The sequence below is a fragment of the Melospiza georgiana genome, chromosome 11 (assembly GCF_028018845.1).
Source record: "Melospiza georgiana isolate bMelGeo1 chromosome 11, bMelGeo1.pri, whole genome shotgun sequence".
Taxonomy (NCBI): domain Eukaryota; kingdom Metazoa; phylum Chordata; class Aves; order Passeriformes; family Passerellidae; genus Melospiza; species Melospiza georgiana.
The window spans coordinates 5,714,710-5,737,854 of record NC_080440.1 but is presented as its reverse complement, the minus strand read 5'-3'; the positions used below and the strand labels follow the sequence as shown (position 1 = coordinate 5,737,854).

General features: G+C 45.0%; 1 protein-coding gene across 1 annotated transcript in view; it reads right to left on the bottom strand.

The window, feature by feature from the left end:
• LRIG1 (leucine rich repeats and immunoglobulin like domains 1) overlaps positions 1-23,145 on the bottom strand; it is a 197,160-nt gene that overhangs the window by 25,697 nt on the left and 148,318 nt on the right. Inside the window, 5 exon segments of the mRNA XM_058032213.1 lie at positions 932-1,075; positions 5,416-5,559; positions 6,742-6,885; positions 9,100-9,243; positions 10,377-10,514. Of these exon segments, the coding sequence (XP_057888196.1) occupies positions 932-1,075; positions 5,416-5,559; positions 6,742-6,885; positions 9,100-9,243; positions 10,377-10,514 (714 nt within the window).

The following is a 23,145-nucleotide window of genomic DNA, read 5'->3' as shown; positions in this document are numbered from 1 at the left end:
AATAAATTAGCCTTCTAAGAACATGGAGTCAAATTCATCATTCCTTCCTTCCTTCCCTTGTTGGGGTCACAAAAATACAACACAACTGCACCCCACAGGAGGCCACACTGATCTGTCTCATGGGCTATACTGCTCCTAAAACCTTACAAGTTGCTATTTGGACTAGGCAAGCTCATTTCCAGTATCACATTTCCAGGTATTTTATTGTGTCAGTAGTTTTAAAATAAAAGTCTGTGGTAAATGGCCACAGCCAGCACTCGATGGATTTTCTGCAATTCAGTATTAGGGCACACAAAACTTTTGCCCTTGCAATTTTTTGTTTTTTCAGGGCTTCCCATGAAAATCAGAACACAGAATATTTCACGGGCTCATTGAATTAAAAACTGCTTATTTGCATGGTACCTGCAAAAGCTTCTTATTTCTATGACTCTTCTGGTACAGTCAGATGCCAAGCCCAACTTCTATATTTCTTTCTTTTCCAATTGCTTTTTTTTCTTAACATCATCTTATGTTAATCATAATTTTATATATAATCAAAATTTTATATTTAATCACAATTTTATATTTAATATTCAGTTTTTTAAAAAGTAACAACACAGAAATGTTCAATAGCACATTTAAGAGGATATTCAAATTTCCAGTGTTGTCAGTAGAAGGAATCATTCCCTGCTCCTTCTGAGTGCAGAATGATCCAAAAGAAACCAAGATTTTCTAAGAATTTCAATTAAAATCAATGTGATAGCAAGAGAAATACTGCTATTAGCTGCAGGAATGAGACCTCAGGGATTTTTGGTCAGCTGAGGTGGCTTCAGGAATCTAAAACTGCCAGACGTGGGCACCCAAAGCATCTTCAAAGCAGAACCATGTGGCAGAACACAAACTGTGGAGGGAAAACATGGGTGTGGTGTGACAAAAGCTGAGAGCAACTTACAGGACACGGAGGTTTTTGAGTCCCCTGAAAGCTCCTTCTGCAATGTGGTTGATGGAATTGTGGCTCAGCCTCAGCACGTGCAGCCCCCCCAGGTCTGCCAGGCTTCCCTCATCCAGCCTGGTCAGGTTGTTGTAGGAGAGAATCCTGAGGGGAAAAAAATGCAACAAACAGCTCTTGTCAATCCATTTGGTATTTTCCAAACTCCTCAGTGCCAAGCAGTGCCTGCCTCCCACAGGCACCTGATGCACTGGGTGGGTGAGGAAATAAGACTGAATGCAAGTATTGCCCCAAAACACTCATGGGGGACATCAAGGAGCAGCAGGCAGCTGGTACCCAGCTCTGGGGCCATTTCTGTGCAGGCTACAGAGAGAGGCTGTCCCAGGAGTGACTGAGGGCAATAACCCAGCACACACACCTTGTCAGCTCCAGCAGGGAGAGCTCCTCTCTGGTCTGCTCATGGTCTGGAAGCCCTGCTGTGCTCAATCCCTCTCCCTGAGGCCCACAGGAGCAGCAGGCCCTGCTGCCCACGCCCTGTGAGGTGCAGAGTGATGTCACACTGATGGATTCTGGAGCTCACACAGCTCTTGGCAGGCTGCTGTGCTCAGGAGGTGCCTTATCATTCTGCACTTGTGCACAGCCAGCCCCAGGCTCTGGGTGTGGGTGCCTGGGCTCCACCCCAGTGCAGAGCCAAAAGCATTTCACCACAAGGCAATTGAATGCTTCCTTTCACCCACAGAAAGGAGGTGTCTGTTGTAAACCAGCCACCTTTCCTTCCTCCCACTCCCCTTTGTAAGGAGCACAGCTTGCCTTAAATCCTCTCCACTTACAAGAAACTTAGAGGGTTGGTTTTTTTTCCTAGTTTTCCATCTATCTCCTCCCCTTGCCTGCATTATGTCTGGTCTGGGAGGTTTTTTTAAGCACTGCTCCTGTTGCATTTGGAAGCTGGCAGGAAGGCAGCAGCTTTGCTCTCCCAGCAAGGTGTGGATGAGGCTTTGGAGATGTGACACTGAGGGCAAGCCTTGGGATCTGTGCAACCACCTTCCATCCAGAATAATGCTCTTCTTTATTGTGGAAGATCACCCTGGATTCTCACATGAGAGGAGCAGCAGGCACCAGATTTTCACAACCACCTTCTTGGTGACTGGGAGTGCCACTCACTTCAGAAGATGTGAGGGTTTGGGCTGCTCAGCTTTTGAAAAAGGGAAACAGCTTTGAACAAGCACTGAAATTCTTCACTGTACAGACAAGAAAAAAAATCACTGAGTTCCAAACCTACAAATTCCTCTTCTAGCACTGCCTGTTAATGAGTCTGCTTAAAAATGTGTCTGGGGCTTGCATGAAACTCGCTGCAAAGCCAAAACCAAAGCCCAAACAGACACATACTCCAGAGCACTGAGAGTGTCATTTCCTTGGCAAAGGGGCTGTCTATCTTTTAGCTGTGTGAGTGGGCAGAGGGCAAGCTCTGGAAAAAATTCAGCAAAGATTAATGAGTTTGAAGGTATGGGACAACATACTTTCATTCCTAAAGAAGCTATAGTGTTAGTTATGAAGAACTGGCATCTGGTCAAACTTATGTCCTCACCTGCTATTAAAGAATTTGGGTTTTAAAAAAAATTGTTTAAAAGAAATCCTAAACCTGGCTGAGAAAATAAATAGTTCCTTTTGACTCCACACATAAGAGTTCCTGCCACAACTGGTGAAGGCATGTTCCCTCTGTTTGTTTGGATGGACAGACAGCAGCAGGACGTGGTGACTCTCATTGGTGTCACACATGGAAAGTTTCAGGAGCTATTGCACCTGGCAGTGGCTTCTTCAGGGCCCTGCTTCCTGCCACAGGACAGGGCAATTCGTTGTTACACTTCTGGTACAGTCAGATGCCAAGCCCAACCTCTACCTTTCTTTGTTTTCCAATTGTTTTTTTTTTTCTTAACATCATCTAATGTTAATCATAATTTTATATTTAATCATAATTTTATATTCAATATTCAGTTTAAAAAAAGGTAACAACACAGAAGTGTTCAACAGCACATTTAAGAGGATATTAAAAAAAAAAGGTGAGAAATCACTGGCATGAATATTGGCAATGTTTGTCTACACAGCCCTTCCAGCCTGGTGAGAAGTAGGAGATTTAGAGCACCATGCCAAACTTGGTGCAGGAAGGGGTTAACCAGAGCCCTGTTGTGCAACTGGAGCTGCTGCTGCCAGCCTGCTCTGGACCAGGTACCTCTCACACACTTCACTCCCCCTGACCAAGCTACAGGTAAAAAAAAGGGAAGGAAAGACCCAGCAGCCAAGTCACCATTTACCTCTGATGAAACCCTCTGCTCCCACTGTGGTTTTTTCCATGATGCTGATGCTCCAGCACCTGACTGGTGAATACAATCAGCCCTTTCTCATGCTCAGAACAAGGCAAGAGCTTTCTTTCCTTGTCAGCTCTTACATCAGCCCAGAGCCTTGGCTTCACGTTTTGTCCCGGCAACTGAATGTGAGATAACTCCTCCTTCAGATATCAACTCCCTCCTTAGAAGACTGAAATTCATTCCCTGTACAGCCACAGTGGGTTCAGGTAACTGAAACCCAGTGGATTTAGCAACAGTGGAGGTGAGCAAGGATCTTTCAATGAGGAATGAAACCACTAACAAAGTGCACGAGTCAGTCTGGATGTACCCATGGCTTCCTTTCCTCACCCTGGCATTTCAGCACAGGCCTCTCCTACAGGAGTTTCACTCTGAGATCTGATGGCTCCCTGCAGCAGCCTTACCCTAAAGGCAGCACCTGAGAGAGCCTGCAGGACTTTGCAGGGCTGTGCTAACTCCCACACAATCACCTTTCCCATCTCAGCCACGGTCTCAGACTGCAGCACAATCCTGCCCTGTCAGGCCAGGCACACCCCAGGGCCTCACACCACCTCACACCACCAGGCACCTTCCAAATCTACCCCATCCTGCACCCCAGTTTCTGCAATTCCTGCTCCTAAGACAGGACAGCTCACTGCTAGAACTGCTTGCTGGATGAGATCCTAATCCATACCTGAGAAAAAGGTCTCAGCATGACAAGCAACCTCCAGTGTAAACCTTGAGGGTTTGCAAAAAGAGTCATGGAGAGAAGGCAAGCTCAGCTCTCCCTAAAAGAGTTTTGCCATTAGCCCTGGGAGGTGCAGGTGGGTCTGACCCATCCCATCTAACCAGGCTGAAATAAAGCTCAGCACAGGCACCAGACATTTGGTTCTGTGCAGTGCAGAGATCTGCATTTGGCTGCTCCAAGGATCCAGCTGTGAGTGTAAGTTCCCCTTTTTTGGATGCTTCAGATTTTAACAGACCAAAGGCAGAGCACAGTTCCAGTTTTATCTGCTGCCTTGAAGATCTCTCCATTAACACTGCCTTAATCTAGCAAAATATCATGTGAGGATCTGAACTGAACAAGGCATGGGCAGTTCTGCAGCCATTTGAAAAATCAGGTAATTCAACAATCATGCATATATTTAATTAAAACAAAAATAAAGTACTTCCTTGTACCCCCAAAAAATAACCAACATCTGAACAAATAATTTGGGTTCAACAGAAGACCACAGGACTAGAATGTTAATTCTAAACATAAAGAAATTATATGTGTCATGTGTATCCATCTCTGAACCCACAGCCCAAAGGTTCAGGACTCACAGCTGAGTGGGCAGATACCAACCTCCAGTGTGAGAGCAGAGTGAGGCCTCTGGCAGCAGGAATTTGCTCCACCATACTGCTTTTTGGTGCATAGGAGACTCCCTGACAATGTTTAGCAGAATGAATTCCAGCTCCACTGACCACGTGTCAAGTTGACCAAAGTAAAAAGCAAAGCTTTGCACAGAGGGGATGGCAGCACCTCCTGTAAATACTGCAAGCATCCCTGTGTGTCTCTTCAAAAAGGCATTAAAAGCAGTGCCACAGACCCAAAAGACACCCTTGTGGGGCTGCCCTCAGCAGCAAGGCTTTCCTTCACTTGCCAGGCTGTATCCCCAGCACCTAAGGAGAGCAAAGCCATGTATTTACTGTTCAACAACTGAACCCCACAGGAAGGATGAAGTGTAAACAGGAGAAACAAGGAGAACAGCCTTGAAAGGGCCAAATCTCTGCTGGCTGAAAGCATGGTTGTTCTTTGTAAACACAGAGGATAAAGCAAAGCTTCCTTCAGGCTGTACAGTTATTATATGGCAAGTTACAAGTCTTGTAACTCACTAGCTAAAAACATTGGCAAGCCACAGCTCACAAACTCTCCAGGTCTTCTGGCACTGTGCACTTTTAGTGGGTTCTAGCCTTTGTTTCTGGTACAAATGTGTTTTAACCAGGTGCTCTGAAGGTCATAACATCATAAATAACCAGGGCATCACTTAGGAGCCTGCAGTTCCTGCATTTCTACAGGTTGACACAGTGGGAGCTGTAAGCCTTGAGAAAATTCCTTACTCCCCTCTCTCCTGCCAGCATTACACAACAACACAGAAAGCAACTCACAGCTCATGCAGCTTCTGGCAGAAGCTCCAGCCATCGGGGTTGATGCGGGATATGGAGTTGTTGCTGAGGTGGAGCTGGTGCAGAGAGGAAAGGCCATAGAGAGAGCCACTGTTCACTTCTGTCAGGCTGTTGTATTCCAGGTGCCTGTGGAGGAAAATCAGAAGGAATTGCCAGATAAGCGGCACTGGTCAAATGCTGGAAGAAGTTCCAAAAAGAATTGGGATTTTAGCCATTCCTACACACCTTTCTACATACCCAGGTGGACACATGCATGTGTGGGCATTTCTTGTCATAAAAAGATAGAAATTCAAGGACACCACAAAGGAAATGCCCAGAAGGAGATGTGACTGCAGAGAGAAGCTCCACTGCAAGTAAATTTGGCTTAAAGCATCCCACTCAAGCTTGTATTTGCAGAGTCTCAGTTGTGTGACAGCAGCCCCCAGAATCATGCTGCCTTCATCACCTGGAACCTCGCAAACACACCTGGAAGTCAAGGGTGCTGGAAGCTGCACGTATCTCTGCAATGACTAACCAATTTATTCTCTGGTATGGAAAGAAAACATCACCAAGAATGGCCAGCTTGGTTTCTAGGTATCCCATGAGGTGGAATGATACTGTCTGCAACACAGAGTTTCCATCTATCAGCCAAAACAATTTTGCAGAAGCCAGATATTTAAAGACCAATTGAGATAAATGCTGAATGTTCAAACTGTCAAAGTTTCAAAGGAATAGTGCCACAGCTTAAAAAACAGTGCTGTTTTTACTGAACACCTGCTGAAGCAGTGAGCTTTTGTAAACTGTGGGTCAGCCAAAGAGAAGCTGCTGCATGGAATTTGTAGGCACCCTAACGAGGGGAGAGAATGATGTATCTGAGTCCATCTTATCAGAAGGCTAATTAATTACTTTATTATGCTATATTATTCTATACTATATTACACTATTTTACATTACTGCCAAGCACTCAACTCTGCACACAACTGCAGGGAATCTCGTGACTGTCAGCTCACAGTCTCAACACACACTTGTAAATAAAACACCAATACTTTATATAAACAATCTCCATATTGCATTCTATTTTTACACAAATGTTTTTACAAACACGGGTACAGCAAATAAAATAAGAATTGTGTTTTCTTTCTCTGAGGTTCAGAGAATGTGAATCTCAGAAATATTCTTGAGGGAAATTATGCTTTGCTTTTTCTCTGTGAAGAGAAATGTGGCAATGCTGCAGCAGCAGCTCTGGGCGTGCAGGACAAAGAAAGGGGCACACAAAGCAGCACGGGTCACTGCTAAAATACAGAGAAGGATGTGACAGCACCAACTTACAGAACTTGCATTTTGGCCAGGCCCCAGAAAGCCCCATCAGTGAGTTTGCTGATGTTGTTGCGCTGCAGTTTCAGCACTTCCAGGCTGTCCAGCCCCTGGAACGTCAGCCCTTCAATCAGGCGGAGGCGATTGCGGTTCAGCTCCCTGAAATCACCAAAGCCATACAAGTTTGTTAAAGCCCAGTCCTTTCTCACCCAGTCATCTGTGCAGCACACAATGGGGACAGCAATGCCAGCAGCTCCCGTGTCAGTGGTTCCCAGGAGGCAGCAGAACAGCACCGGAAACCTTCAATCCCAGAGCTGTCCAGGGGAGGCAGCTGGGTGTGATCTCCTAAACAAACTCACCCTGGGACAGGCTTTCACTACAGAGAAATTACACAGGGCAGCAATTCCTCTTCATCCCTTCTCTCTCTGCATTTCTTTTCAACCATTGATCCTCCTCATCAATTCCCACTCTCTATCCTCCCTCAAGCACAGACACCATTTGATCAAATCATTGGCATTATTTCCTTTACAATCCATTGTTTTTATAGGACTTGTGATTGCTCAGTAAAAATGTGCTCTGAAACATGCAGGTGCCCCAAAAGTGTGGGCCCAAGAGGAAACTTTGTGGCCAAGTCTGAAAGGAAAGCCTTCAGTCCCCCTGAAAAATGCCACTTTTTTTCTTTTTTTCTACTATCAGAAACTAATAAAGAATGAAAGCGTTTCCAATAACAATGTAGTCTTAGTATTGTATATACAATAGTTTCCAGCCTGGTTCATTAAATTTCTTTGGAGTTTCCCTGGGTGAGGAAGGACCCCTTAATTTTGGCAGTATCTTTTTTTCTAATAGCAATATGAACATCATCACAGCACACTTTACCAACCTGTATCAGTCTTATGGATTGCTTAGCCCAGACATACCAGCTGAAAATCCAGTTCTGTTAAGTCAGTGGAGAACTTCAATGCACTGAAAGCTGAAGCTACAACTTTTTAAACTGATATTTTTCCACACATACAAGATTAAGTTGAGGATAGTTCCCTATTTAGTGTTTGTATTGAGGAAAATGGTGGAGGTTACAACATCCAAACTTGTTTTGGAAAAGATGTAGAAGCCATAGAGACTTTAAGCTTACTTTTCAACTGCATAAAAAAACAATGTTGAACTTGGGCTCAAGTTGAGAATACTTAAAGTCAAGTAAGCAATAAAGATTTTGCAGGCCTAGTCCCTTGTGGTACAGCACTTCCTGGGCTATTAGTGAAACAGGCTTTGCCAGAAAAAGAACTGTACACAAATCCTACAACACACCAATCTGGGTAACTTGCAATTCATTCATGTTTATCTGCAGAGTTAAACATCCAGCTCTGAGGCAGTCATTAAGAGCACCAATTACTCCATCTCTCAGTGCAAACCATGTTCCTAAACAGACTGAGCTGTTTTCATTACAGTTCTGCACATGATGCAGTCAAACACAGTGAATTAGAAGCCCTCACTCAATGGACAGCAACTTCCAGCTGAGAGGCAAAAGACTGTTCCTATTGTGTGTCCCATCCCATCCCAAACTGGCTGTAAATCCTGCATGTATGCAGACACAAATACACACACTCTCCTTGGGCACACCCTGGCTTCAGGATTTCTCCCTCAGTCAGGAGGTTGACACTTGGAGGTGCAAGTTCCAACAGCATTTGTGGACTTTATGTTAACGACAGAGGTGGACCTTTTGTCTATCAAATTTGATGGAAAGATTGCAAGGAGCCTTAGGCTGGGCCCATTTCTGCAACAGCAGCAGAAGGGAAAAGTGCCATTAAGTGGCCACTTTTTTACACATAAAGCATGTTTACAGCTGCAGATGTCTGCGTGTCCCCACACAGGCAGAACAACAACCATGTGTGTGTTAACTCATCTGAGCTGCAATTTTCTCTGCCCAAATATCACCTCACAGTTTAACGACCTTCCCTCATTGCTTTTTTATTGCCAATAAAGATACCTGTGTGGCCTTAAAACATTAACATAGCATCTGAGTTCTGTCCCTCTCAATGGAAACATCTTGCAAACCTCTGTTGCACCACAGACACCAGCAGCTTGCAAGGCAATGGATTTGTCTCATTCTGTAATGTGCAAAAGATGCTGATATCTGTTGCAGCATCCCTCCCTCCCTCCCTCCCTCCCCACTTGATCCAAATAATGACCTGAAAAGCCAAGAAGCAGAAGACAAAACCCTCTCCCAGTGTGCCTTCCTAGGAGCTGGCAGAGAACTCCTGCACAGTGAATTCTACATTTCGTACACAGTAGGTGAGGACGGGTGACATTTGCTGTGCACACCCCCAGGATCATTTTATCTCCACGAAGAGCTTAATTAAAGTGGACATTTGTACTCACAGCTGAATTAGCCTGGGCAGCCTGAAGGCCTTGACAGGAAGCTGGGTGATCCTGTTTTTACTCAGCCTGAGTGTCAGCAGGGTCCGGGACAGGCTATCAAAGGCACCGGGCTCCAGGGTGCTGATTCTGTTGCTCCCCAGGTAGCTGCAATATATCACAGCACAAAAATGAATGCTTCTGTCAGAAATTACCTTTTATCAGCATTTAGTTGGTCTCCAGACAAGCTGGTAAAACTACAGAGGTGGCTTCAACCCAGCTGAATTTCTGTCTGCACAAAGCGCCCTTCCCAGAGCCTGTGATGAATGTAGGGAATTGCTGGGCACTTCCAAAGAGCTCCCTGACACCCTCCTACTTGAACAAGGCAATCAGGAGTGGAAGCCAGGAACTGGAGACTATTCCGGTGCAGGATGATGCTATTCATTCCCCATTTTCCCCTCAGTATCTGTCCCAGAGGTCTTTTTTATTTGGATCCTAGTCTGAGCCACAGAGGGCTGTTTCTGCAGGACATCAGTCACAACACCACTCTCTTGTACCCTCCTGCAACCAGGAACACAAACTTGGGAGTAAACTTTAATGCAGGCAGACTACTTGCCTGCACCTCTTCAAAAGTACCTAAAATACAGATTCTTTCATATTTCTCTGAATAGGCAAACATCCTGTGGGAGTGTGTTACTCTGCTTGACCCCATTTTCTTCAGATAATCAGAGACATGTCTGTTCTCAATATTCAGAAAGCCACTTTAATGATTAAATAGTTGTTCTCTCTCCACTCTTCTAGATACACACAGGTTTGCAGTTGTAAAGACACCTACACATGAAGGATGTAGGACACCTGAAAGATATCTTTTTACTGCAACACAATAATAATAGTAATAATAAAAATAATAATCTGTATTCTTTATAGAGACACCTACACATGAAGGGTGCAGGATACCTGAAAGATAGAGATCTTTTCTTTGCAACACAATTAATAACAATCTGCATTCTTTATTGAGATACCTACATATGAAGGATGTAGGATACCTGAAGGATACCTTTTCTCTGCAACACAATTAATAATAATCTGCATTCTTTCTAACTACATCACAAACCAAACACCACTCAAAAAATAACCTGACAACAGTGACAACGTGCTGCCTTCTAACTCTCCCTTGCGCTTAAAATCCTGACAAACAATCCCATACTTCTCATGCTCATGGCTTCTTTTTCTGAAGGTTTGAGGCCCTTTTCTGTGCTGTGCTAAGTCCACAAAAGCAGTTCCCAGCCAGCAGCACTCACAGCTCCTTGATGAGCAGTCCCTGTGGGAAGCAGCCGTTTCGGATTTCCGTGATGTCATTGAAGCTCAGGTCCAGCGTTTCCAGGGTAACGTAGGGCTGCAGCTCTCTGCCCTCGATGCTGCGGATCCTGTTGTGATGCCTGCAACAGTCAGGAGCAGAAAAAAGGGACTGTTTAGCTCTCTTAGAAAAACAGAATTAATATCAGAGTCTGCAGCAGGCCCTGAGTTTGTACACTCAGAGTTATGGTGCCTTTTTAACAGCTTTGACTTTTTAACCATTGTGGAGAGATTCCCTAATCCCCTCGCTGCTCCTCTGGCTACAGCCAGCTCACAGGTATCTGCAGGCTTCCACTTTTTTCCTTCTACAGAGCTATTGACTCCACTCATCAGTTTTTCTTCCATTAATCTGGGCTCTCCCACAAGCCTGTACTTCCAAACTGGGTTTGTTACATGCAAGTGCTACAGGGCTGTTTCCAAATCCCAAAGGCAGGCGTGCAGATCAGTGGCTCAACATGCCAAGGCTTTATCCAGAGAATGTGGCTTTCAGAGAAGGAAACAAATAAGTGACTACAAACTCAACAAAAGTTACATAACACTCTACATTCCTAAAGATTCTTCTGAAAATTCCCCGCTTTGCACTGTGTTACAGTGATTTGTAACACACAGAAATAAGAAGTCTTGCAAACGTTCTTGCTGGCATTTCCTTATCTTTTGCTACTTTTGTCCTGCTGTAGGATTAGGACAACTCTGCAGTGCCCAAGCACCAGCTGCAGGATCAGATCTGCACTGATCCTGTGTTTGCTGCCTGACCAGGACAGCCTGAGGGATTCAATCCAAAGTTTCTCTTTAGAGAAATTCCTACCAACTGCCCTCAGTTTGCTTCCACAGGCAGCAAACAGTTAAATACCTTTAGACCTCATCTGTACTCAACAAGGTCTAAGTAAAAATCACCCCCTCACTGAGTCCTTTCCTCTGACTCCTTTCTGGCCTGAGTCAGTAGAGAACAGTAATCAATTAAAAAAATACATTGTGCATTAGTCACAAGAGGCAGAGCACATGCCTGATGTGAATTTAGAGCAGTCACTGATATTACTGGCAAGGCTGGGAGTGAGGCACTCCAAACAGAGATGCTCACCAGACACTTGGGAACTTGCTGAATAATAAGAGACAGTAAAGAGAGTTCAGACAAGTCCTGTGCCTCAATCCATCCAGACACCCACTGGGTGAGCAGAGGAGGGGAGAGCAGCCAGTGAAAGCACTCCTGAATGCAAGTCCAGCTCCCCTGACAAGGCATCAGCCCTTTGAAACAAAAACTGAGACAGCTTTTCAGGCACTTCCAGCTGTTCAGGAGCCCATCTTCTCCAGCTTCACCCTCTCTTTGGGCTCTCCCAGACAAACCCCTTTGGAAGAAAAGCTCCTCTCTTTGACAGAAAATGGCAAGGGACCTGCTCCCCACACCGTGATCTGCTCCTTTACCCTCCCTGTCATTAAAACCAGATTGTTTCACAACAACCTTTGCTGGTGTCCACAACAGGAAGAGTGAAAAATCTGCAACCTCAGAACAATTTGCTTTTGGGAGACTCACCCTTTAAACAGCCAGCACACGGCCCTTGCTTAATAATGGGGAAACAGGCACAGAAACAACACTTTGACTGAAGAGTTTAAATGATAACTAATTCAGTGCAGGCTCAGAAAACACTAAGGACAAATTTTACAGCACTATAGCTGCTAATACAATGCAACAAGGTGTCAAGAAAAATCAAAGGAAAGTCATAATTTATGTCTCCAAACTGGTTATTCCATGGGTTACCTGCACACAGGTCTCCACAACCACAACTGTTTCAAAGGTAATGACCTGGCTGCTATCCAAAAGACCAATATTCATTTACAGCTAGGAATAAAGTCTGGATTTTCACATCCATGCACACAGTAGGACAGTGGTGCACTGAATTTATACCACAGTGAGACTAAAATACAGGAAAAATCACTATACCCAGAATTTTGTGACCTCCATTAACTAAAAACACGGGCAAGGGAAATTTCTTTCCCTCTAGGACTATTTTTTTTTTTTTTTGCAATTAACTTGATTAGTAGAAACACAAGGTTCAGAAATTTTTAATCTTTTTTCCCTCCTCAAAAGAAGAGCACCCATTAAATGTGCATCCAAGCCTGACTCAGGAAAGTACCTGAACACAGACATAACTGAAAGCAAAGCACGAGCACATTTTCTGGAGCTCTCCTGAAGCAGGGGCTGCGAGTTCAGCTCTGATCTCATCTAAGCTGAGATGGCTGAGATGAATCTGGCTGTAAATTAACAGGAAATGAAGGCTTGTACAAACGAACGTGGAGAATCTATAAATCACCTGACAATCCCTACACAGGGCAGCAAAGTCTGCAAGGGACTGAGAGCACAGAGTGAATTTGGACATGAAATGCTCTTCAGAAGCCAATGTTTTTTTGGTTTTGTTTTTTTTTTTCTTTTGGAGTATTAATATTTTTGTGCTTTGGTTGCTCAATATATATTCACTCTGCCTGCCAGATCTCCCAACCCATCCCAGAAGACAGACTTGAAGAAGGGAAGAAAAGGACAGGAAAGAACTATTTTGTTTGAGCCGTGTTCGCAGTTTCCAGGTGACTTCTGTCTGTTCGCCTCTTGCTTTTCATGTGCTGCAGCTGGCAGATGAGAGGGATACTTTATTTTACACAGGCAGAAAAACTGGCTCCTTTCTCTCCCTCTCCCCCTTCTCCTTCAAACATGGGCTGACTCCAAATGTAGCTCTCAGCTCCAAACACCATCCCGGGCCAGTCCCAGCTGGGGAATGTCAGACAGTTCTCTGCAAAGCACTGCACCCTCTCAAAGCACTGCACTTCAAACAAAGCCTGTGACTTTTCCTATATACAGCATGTGATATGAAGGCAACAGAGCCCAAACCTTTTACTAGCTTGATTACAATTTATTTTTCATTCTTTTGGTAAGGGGCCAAATGTGATTTAACCCTTACTGTTACTACTTGGGTCCTCTCACTCTGCCGCCTTTGTTCCCCTGTTCATCCCAAGGGAGTTTTGCAGAAAAAAAAGCCAAAAAACCAGTGATGTTATGAATTTGCCTCTCCCCTTTATCACTGACTGGAAAAGGGCTGGATTTCTCCCAACCACTTCACACTGGGTTGGCTTCAAATGTGACAGATCAGATTTTAGAACCAATTGCCGAAACCGGGCGTTAAAGCACAAATACTTGGTGCTTGCACAACCAACACCTCCAGGTATCCTTTCCTCTCCCCACTCCTCGGGTATCACAGCCTGGAAACAGCCTTCCCTGCCTCACTTTACTTCAAGAGTGTACAATGACAGGGCTTCAATGTGAGATTGTGCAATTAGAGCCTGGAGTGGAAGCCAAGTCTCTTGGTTTCTATTCCCAGCTCTGGCACAGACTCATCTGCCTTGGGCAAGTTCCTTAACCCCTCTCTACCTCTGGCTTTCCAAAGTGCATGGAAAAGGACTACCCAGCTAGGATGATGCAGCCTTTGCTGAGGACTAAAAACCTGGAGTGAAAGCAGCTCAAGCGAAAAAGAAATCATAGGAACTGAGGAGCCCATCCAAGTCCATTTGGGTTTGTTTATGAATATGGGAGGATCTGGCTAAAACAACAGAACTTCCAAGTTCATCCCCAACGTCATTCCCAGAGACACCTCATCTGCAGCTAACACAGACCTGGAACACCTCTGTGCCAAGCTAAGGTAACTGGCAGTCAGCAGAGATCCCTTCCACACTCTCTGTGCTTATGGCACTTGTTCAGGAACGTCTTCACCCTGGGGTCAGCAGCAGCTCCGGCCGCAGAGGGAGAGGAGAGCTGGGTGGATGCACCCTCCAGCCCCTCAGTTCAACACCCCAGAGTAGCACAGCCCCTCAGCACTTGTATTTTGCACAGACCCCTTGTGTCTACAGGAGATTTGGACCATCCCCAGGCAGCTCCTTGCTGAAGCAAGGCCGTGAGGAAACAAACGCAACGCGCGCTCTCTGCTCCGCCGCACTGAGAAAAACAAGCAGAACGTTCCAGCACAGCCAAAGCCTGTTTGGGTTTGCTCTGAGCCGGGAGGGAGCTGGAGGGGGTAGCAGGAAAATAACAGGTGGCGCAAAGTCAAAGGCTTGCAGCATTTCCAGGAATCTCAGCTTGTATTTTAGAGGTAAAGTTACACTTTAATCCCGGTGCGTTTCCTCATTCGAGGCGTCTTTGTGAATATTTATTTGATAAACAGGCTGTGAAACATTTTCCACCAGACCTAATAGGGGAAGAATTCACCTTCCTCTTTGCAGCAAGCAAAAGGAGAACGCCACTCAGTTTAATTTATACCTCAGCTTCAAACTCCTCATGTGAAATGGATGCAAAGAGCAGCACAAAGTTGTTCCTTTGTTGTTTGAGCCACATCCACTCTTCCCAGCAGCTGCCCACTCCAAAGCTGACAGCAGAAAATCAAAGCAAGACCCTCAGACAGGAATGCACGAGGGGCTTTGCTTAGGCTGATTTAAATACAATCAGCACAAAACCTCCTGGTTTACACAAAGCTTGAATTAAGGCTGCTGTGGCTGCAGTGTAAATGTTCAGTGTGAAGCGAGGCCAAAGGCAGGGAGAAGTCACATGCCTGCCCTTCATGTAGTGTCAGCTTACAGATCTGGCCCGGCTCACCAGAGAAAAAGGAAAGCTGTAATACAGCAAACCTATTAAACCAGCACCTGTTATAGGCATCAAAAATAAAACTGAGCTTCTAAAGAGGGGCTCTGCACCTCGGGCAGGGTTCTATTAATATGCCAGCACATTTTCAAAATTAGCGTACGAGGGAGATCACAGGACTAGAAAGAGAGAGATTTTTAAAAAGTTCAGGGTTTGGTTAGGATTTCCATCCTGACAAAGCACTGAAGAAACAAAATGCTGGAGCCAGAAAGTTATGGGGTTTGGTACTGAAGGACAGGCAAGGTTTGGTGTCACAGACTGGCTGTGCAAAGGGAGGGAGATCAAAGGCAGGGTACCCAGAGATGGATCACACACACTGTGACTAACACATGCCTGCAACTACCTGCCCTCCTCCTCCTGCTCACCTCAGAGATGGAGATCCAGTACTGATCCTTCTAGAAACACTGAAGAAGATCAAGGTTCCTAAGCTTTCATCACACATGATTTTCTATTTGATTTTAGCCTGTCATTCACCACACAAATACAAAAAATAATAAATAAAATCATGGTTTCAGAGTAGAGTGAAATGCCTGAGTAATCTTCCTAACAAGACAAGAAGGGTAACTGATGATCTGGAAGATGAATTTGTATTTACAACAGCAGCAACATAAATGTTCCTGCTCTTCCTGGTCACCTTCTTACATTCAATAACCAAAGATCTCCTAAGTGATTTTTATTAACATATGGAAAGAAAGAAGGGGAAGAATGTCATGGGGACCTGCACATCAGCTTTGACTCAAAGTTCAAACAATTTATCAGCGTAGAACTTCTTACATGGTTTTAACATTTTACTCACAAATTTTACTTCCAAAGACTTCTATCAGAGAACTTTTTCTTCTCTACTGTAACTTGTGAAATGCCTTCCTTGGAGTAGAGTGAAGCCATCTCTGCAGCTGAAGATGAAATAAGCATGCAGGACATGCTGGAAGTCTGTGTCACACCATTCTCTAGTTCTTCACATGAGACCTTCCCAGAAAAACTGAACAGCCTGATGTGCATGAGCCCTCACACTTCCCAAGTGCTCTGGAAAGCCCCACTAGCTGTCTGACACTATGTGTTTTCTTATCAGCCTTTCCAGAATAATCCATGAGGCACAAGATTTTGTACTGTCACAAGAATGTGTATTTTTATCCAACACAAAAACTGCATTTGCTTATGGGAAGTGCCCCAGTGTCCTTTCAGAGCAAGGCTGCATGGGTTGCTGTGTGGACAGGAAGCAGGGATGCATGGAAGCAGCCCCCACTTTTCTCAGATGCTCTGAATCACTCCTTCCCTGAGGAATCCTGGCGGGTTCCCAGGCTGTCACAGATACAGCTCTGTTTGTTCAGGTGCTGCCTGCACACACAACAAGAGCAGAGCAGTGGCAGGCCAGCCAGCCACTGCATTTCAGGGTCAGCCACACAAAACAAACCAACCCAAAAAACCAAAAAACACCACCCCCAAAAAGCCCAAAAAACCCACCCAAACCCCAAACCACTGGAAAAAAAAGCCACTTGTGTAATTTTTTACAGATATCCAAACTTTCTCCTAAAGTTCATATACTCTACCTAAGACTGTAAGTCAGGATCTTCCCTCTCCCTAGCACTCCTTCAGAAAAAGGTCTAAGATGAAGCAAACAAAATCCATGACCATTTTACACTGTTTTTCACTTAAAATCATATAAAGGAATAATGCCTGAAACAAGCTGATGGAGCTGTTCCAACTATATCTAACTACAGCAGAAAACCTGAAGAGGATTTATTCATCTGCTGTACATCAGCTTCGAATCAGATATATTCCAGGGGGCTTTAATTTATCAGGTCATGTTCTCACCCTGTTTGGTGGTTTGGGATGGAGAAGCATGAAGCAAATTACCCCCAGCTACACACAGCTGGGACAAGACAGGGGGGTTTAAAAACAACCTGGGTTTTGGGGTTTTTTTGAAGATGGAGGGGATGGTAAAAATGTGGAACCTTTCACAGTGAAGTGACTGTGTCTCTGTTCCAGGTCATGGCTGTTTGGAGGCAGAAATCAGTCTGGGAGCTGAGATTTGCTAATTCACCCCTTTGGGCCTGGGAGCAGCTGCCACCTGCAGAGGGCTGTGCTATGAACTCTCTTCCCACAAGCAAACTCTTATTCACACAAATAGTTCCACTGCAGCCAACAGGGCTGTTCATGTGAGCCCAGTGTGACCCAGGGGCTATGTTTTCACTGTCTATTATTAAAGGCTGCTCTGTGGTCACTCACAGGACCAAGCTCATCTGCCTCTCACACTGATGGACTGCAACCACTGACCCTGCTGCACTCCCCGTGGCCCCAGAGCATCCTTGTGCCTGAGGTACCAACCATGGGCAGATGTTATCCTGCTGCCAGGAAACCACAGCTCCTTCTTATCCACATGGATAAGAGAAGGAGATCAAGAATTCTCTTTAAAATCTTTCCCAGCAGCTGGACATAAGCAAAGGCCTGGATGTGATGAACAATTTTTGATAGGTTAAGTCTGAACTGCATGAAGGAAAGCCCTTCTCCTATTGTAACCAAAACCACCACATGCCCACTGAGATACACATTCCCTCTGAGTATTTCTGAACTAGCACTGTTTATGTAAACTTTCTGACTCCTTACATGACCTTACACTGTGTGCTGATCCACTGAGGTAAGCCATGTCATTTTTCAAAGTTCTCTCCCTCCCTCACTTTGATCTGCATTTCCTTTCACTGGACTTCGACTTGCCACCGTATGATTTTGGATATTTTTTGCAACATACAACTTCCTAAGCCTTCAGCATTTCATTCCATTGAGAGAACAAAATGTGTGGGACAGGCAGGATTAGAATTTAGTCATCTTTACAACAGAGGCTGTCTTATCTCTTCAGCAGATTACACAACCTGATGTGACATCAAAGCAAATAAAGACTCCTGAAGACAAGACAGTCTCTGTTATGGGCACAGTCCCCCCATCACAACTGGGTGGCTCTAAGAGGACCAGCTCTCTTCTGGTTACACTGGATGTTTCATCAGGACAGTGCTCTGCAGCAGCTTTTAAAATGATGTATTCACAAGGGGCTCAGATCCATTAAACAGGCTGTGCAAAGCATCTCTCATTGTCTGGCACAGCTTCTCTGTAATGAGCCTCGCTGAACTTCTGTGAACTTGAACCCAAAGCATCTCAGTGATGATCTGCAGAGCCCTGAGCTCACCCCTCAATGGAGGAGATGCACCTGCAAGGCTTGGGGCCAGGTATCTTCAGCAGGGGCTGCCCAACCTGTGATGCAGTTTGGCCAAAGGCACAAGGGAGGGAATCTCTAAGCCACCGAACAACATCACTGCTGGTTTTGCAAGCACTCAGAGCTGTATGAGCCTTTACCCCCTCCTCCAGCTCCTGTCACTTCTCACATTCCCTGACCTCCATCTGGAGCAAGCACTAAGGAAGGCTGCAAAGGACAGGAGAGGCTCTTCTGAGTGCTGAACTCTGCTAAGAGGAGAATTGTCCTGTGGGAATAGAAGGAAGGGAGTCACACAAGGTAAATGGCAGTTTTCACACAAGAATGCAGGAAACCACAGGGCTCTGCACCAGCTGCTGAATGGGGTCGTGGCACTCAGCAGAGCCTCTTTGAAGGAAGGGCTGCATCAGTATTTGAAAGGGGTCATTCAGTTGCTGGCAGATGACAGTCAGGTCAGTGTTTCCATGCTCTACATCTCGTATCTTTCGTCTGCTACTCTTTGCTCTGCCACTGGCTTTTCCTCTTGTGCTTCTCCCTCAAGGCTTTCTTCTGCCACTGATATATGCCAGGCAAACTCAATTTTCTATCACAAATTAAATGCATAAGCAACTCTCTGAAGCCAAGAAAGAGGCTAGCTTCACCCCACAGTTTGCTGCTCTGATTAATTCCTGCTCTTCACAGTCCCAAAGTGCCCAGTGCCCATGTCAGGGCTGCTGCCCAGGCCCCCCACCTTATCACTGCCTCAAAGATGAACCAGGTCTGTGATAAGGAAAAACAGAAACCCCAAAATGAGATCCAGCCCAGATGTCAACAGAACCAGCACAGAGCAGGAGCTGGAGCACAGACAGTAGCTTCCTTTCATTTCATTTCATTGCATGCAAGTTTTGTGCTTCTAATCAACAGGGATGGCATTTCCATTTGAAAGTCAAGAAGCTCCAAAAGCACAGGGCATGGAGGCACTTTCATCCTTAAATCCTGATACTGATTTTAGTTTCTCTTTGTGTAATACATGATCAAAGTAAATAAGATCCACCACAGCCCAGAGAGCACATGTGTTTTGTGGGTGGTTTTGTTTTGCTTTTGTCTCTCCACGGGAGCGAGGAGGGGAAAATAACACAAGGGGAGAAGCAATTCAAGTGCAAAGCAAATGCAATGGCTCTGCCCACGATGCTGCAGTTTTTATCCAAATTTTAACTGCAAGCAGACTTGATAGCCTGCACTGTGTGTAAGCCACAATGTGACACAGGGGTTTTTCCCACCTTTGGCATGACCACCATGAAAAGAGGTGGATTTAGCTACAGTGATGATAAGGGAGGTAAAGAAAGGACAACATACTTGAATTCATCTTCCACACCATCAAACTCTCAGCCTCATGGAACTTGCAGCAGTGGCTGCTAAAAGACCTGCCTCTTGAAAAAGGCAGCATTTGAAGAAACTCCTTTTTGACTGGCCAGTCAAACTCCTGTTAACACTTGAGAGATGTAGATAGGCTGGCTGTTCTGGCTGCTCCAGCATGACACACACTTGTGCTCTGTTGAAAGGGCTTATCTGTCTTGTCAGCAAGGTCACAGGAACAGGGATTGCCTCTGGGCAGCCTTCACTGAGCTCTGCTGGGCTCACACTGCTCTGCCTGCAAGAAGGAATAGCTCCAGTGTGGAAAAGCAGTGGTCAAGCTAGCAAAGAAAAGAGCTGCTCTTCACAAGAACAGGACCCTGCTGCTAATGAAGCTCATCAAGGGGGAAGGGTGGCTTTGGGAAACCCCAAAACAAGGTGCCAAAACATCCAGGGAAAAGGAAATTTGGGGTTTAGAGTAGAACTGCCTCTGTGCTAAGCCAGGCTGGTGTAAAACAGGCTGTTCAAGCTTCCCTGGTAAAGATCTTATAAAATCAAGTGCAAGCAATCACCACCACTCAGCCAGTAAGTCCTTCAAGCTTCTATAGTAATATCATTTACATCTTCAGTTCTTCCTATTTTGAAAAAGATGACTGCTCTCTCAAGGAAACAACCTTGACGGCAAAAATATCTTGGTAAAATCACCAGAAGTGTTCCTTTTCCAGGGCACCTGAGGGATTACAGAAAGTCCAATCCCTTGGCCTGACTGCTCATGCTAATCACCACCCTGGTCAGCACAGAGTGTGTGATCTGCAGTACATGGACTGGGCAGGAAATGACTTTTAAGTCTAAAATCCATGAGCAATTTACAGATTCTTTCTTTTGTCATCAATTCTTAATTCTACCTCTCCCCAACTCATTTTATCTGCTCAGATCTGACCATTAACATAGTTGTCTTTTCACTCAGCCCTGCACTCCAGTTTCATCTTCCAGCTACCTTTGCTATTTTCCCTGATGTGCAATTGAACATTAAATGGTTTGACAGGCAGAACATGCACTCACCCAACCACTCATTCCCAATCAATATTCACGTGGAATTCCTGTTAACAAGCAGGAGTTATGCACACAAACCTGAGGGAGCGTGGCCTCTCAAGTGATCACTTCATCTGAAGGTGTGACAGATCACTCTCTCATCTCTCTTAAACAGCAATCACATTTTCCACTCTGCACACCCCCAGCAGGGCTGCTTTTGCAAGATAATCACTATTGACATGATCTCTATTGTTCACTTCTGCAATTAATTGGGGAATTTGACATGGGTTAAAAATAAGAGATAGTCCAGCCCATAGCTGGCTTTTATTCAGTTAGAAATGAGCTTTCTGCAGATTTTTTTGCTGATCTCTTCCAACCTTAACCAAGGAGTATCACATTCAAGTGAACATTTTCTTCACCCTACACTATTCCTAATAGTGCCAGTGTTTTATGGCACCCAACTTAAATCCCACAGTTCTACCCCCAGCCCTGTTCTTACTCCCCTCTGGGATTTATTTCATGCTCTGAACAAGCACCACAGTCTACAACCAGGATAAATAGCTGCACAATCTCAGTAGGGATGTGGGAACACATACTGAGAGCTTCTTTAGATTGTGCAATTTTGTTAAAAAGCTGAATCGGCTCAGCTTTCCGAGAGGAACATGGAGAGAGACTTTTACCCCAAAATAATTCAACTTTCTTTTACTGTAGCTTCAACTTGACTTTTACTCACCTCTGAGCAAATTTAATTGCCACTGCCAGCAGTTTTTAGGCAGGAAACTCCAATGAACTAAAACAACTTTCAACTCAGCAAGTTATTTATATTTGAAACCTGCTTGGTCTGTGAAGACTAACAAAGGAATTGCTTTTGTAGACGTGTGCTTTATTTGCCATATGCCATTAAATGAGACAGTCAACCCACCACAGATATTAATAGGAGCAATTTTGGGCTATTCTAAGGCTCAAATGTGAAGCTATTTTTCATACTGACCTTAACAAAAGATCGTGGTTGCAGATGACCCTAACAACTGATCTAGGCTTGATCTGCAGAGGGACAGAACTTGGAAACTTGGAAACTTTGTGCATTTTATATAAAAGATGCTCCTGCCCTTGGAGATGTATACACATACTTTAGGGCACAATGAATATGTGGTCATGCACAAAAAGATCCTATTCCAGTATTCCAAGCCCTAACCTTGTGCTCTGTCCCACTGGTGTCCTCTCTTCCCTCCAGACACAGATTAACCCAGCATGGCCTGCAAAGCAGGACAGAGATGCCAGAGCAGATCTGGCCTAGCTCACAGCAATTCTCTGCTCACAGAAGAAGCTGCCATGGCTGCACAAAATGCTTGTTATTAAATACATAATAGAGCAGCCTCCAGGGGTAACTGGTATTTCATGAGCTGCCACCAACTTTCACTATCTTTATCCTCTGGCCAATTTTTACACTCCACTGTATGTGCCCAGATTACTTTCTGATGCTCTTTTGTTGAGTCTGGTAACTGTGGGCTTTACTGCTGTTGCTTTTCCAGAAGAAATGAGTACTCATTTCCCTGGAATAGCCTCAGATCCTTTGCCATTTCCATGCATTCATACTATATCTAAAAGCTCAAAGAGGACATGCAAATGATTAGAACAGTTCCAGCAGCCCAAAAGAAAAGTCAAAACAGCATCTCTTCTGGTGCTTGGGAGTACATGATTAATGAGGGTTTCATCCACTGGGAAAGGCTCCTGCAGTCTTTGGCTATAAAAACTTGCAGACTTTACACACCAGAGCCTTAATATGAACTCTGAGCAAAACAAACTTAAGAGGTGAGTTTCAGAATATCTTATGCCTGTGCATTGCTGCACACTGAACAGCCTGACAGCATTCTTTTCATTTTCCCTTTCCATATTAATGTATTTCACATCCAAACCCAGAAGCTCAGTAGTATACCCTGTATAGTCAAACTCTCAGAAAGCAGCTCTCTCCATCTCCAAGGGGAATTACCTAAGCAAACACTGGAGAACTGGCCCCTGCAGACATTACACCATGGAGGTGATGCAAGCAGGGGCTGGGGGTGAATCTGCTCCCACTTATCTACCTACAACACCTCAGTTCCCAGAGAAAGTTTTCCCTGGGCCAATAATGAGGAAGGGAGGAAGGCAGTGTGGTTTGTGAGCTGCCCAAGGCACGTCCTGCACACAGGCAGAGCTGCTGACTCCGAGCAGACCCCGCTGCCTCTGACTCATCTGGATTTGGTGCTTGCGAGCACAAAGCCTCTTGCTTCGACCCAGATGGAATTAACAGAGTACTCTCCTTATTTCTAATTGTTAGATCATCCCTTTTTAACTCCAGCAAAGATGACTTGCAGATTAAACCCCTTGGGGGTCAAGGCAGTTGTTCTGTTTGTACAGCAATTAGCACAGCAGGATCCCAGGCCACAAATGGCCTCCAAGGCTGTGTCTGTGCTGTCTGTGAGCTCAAACCTCATTC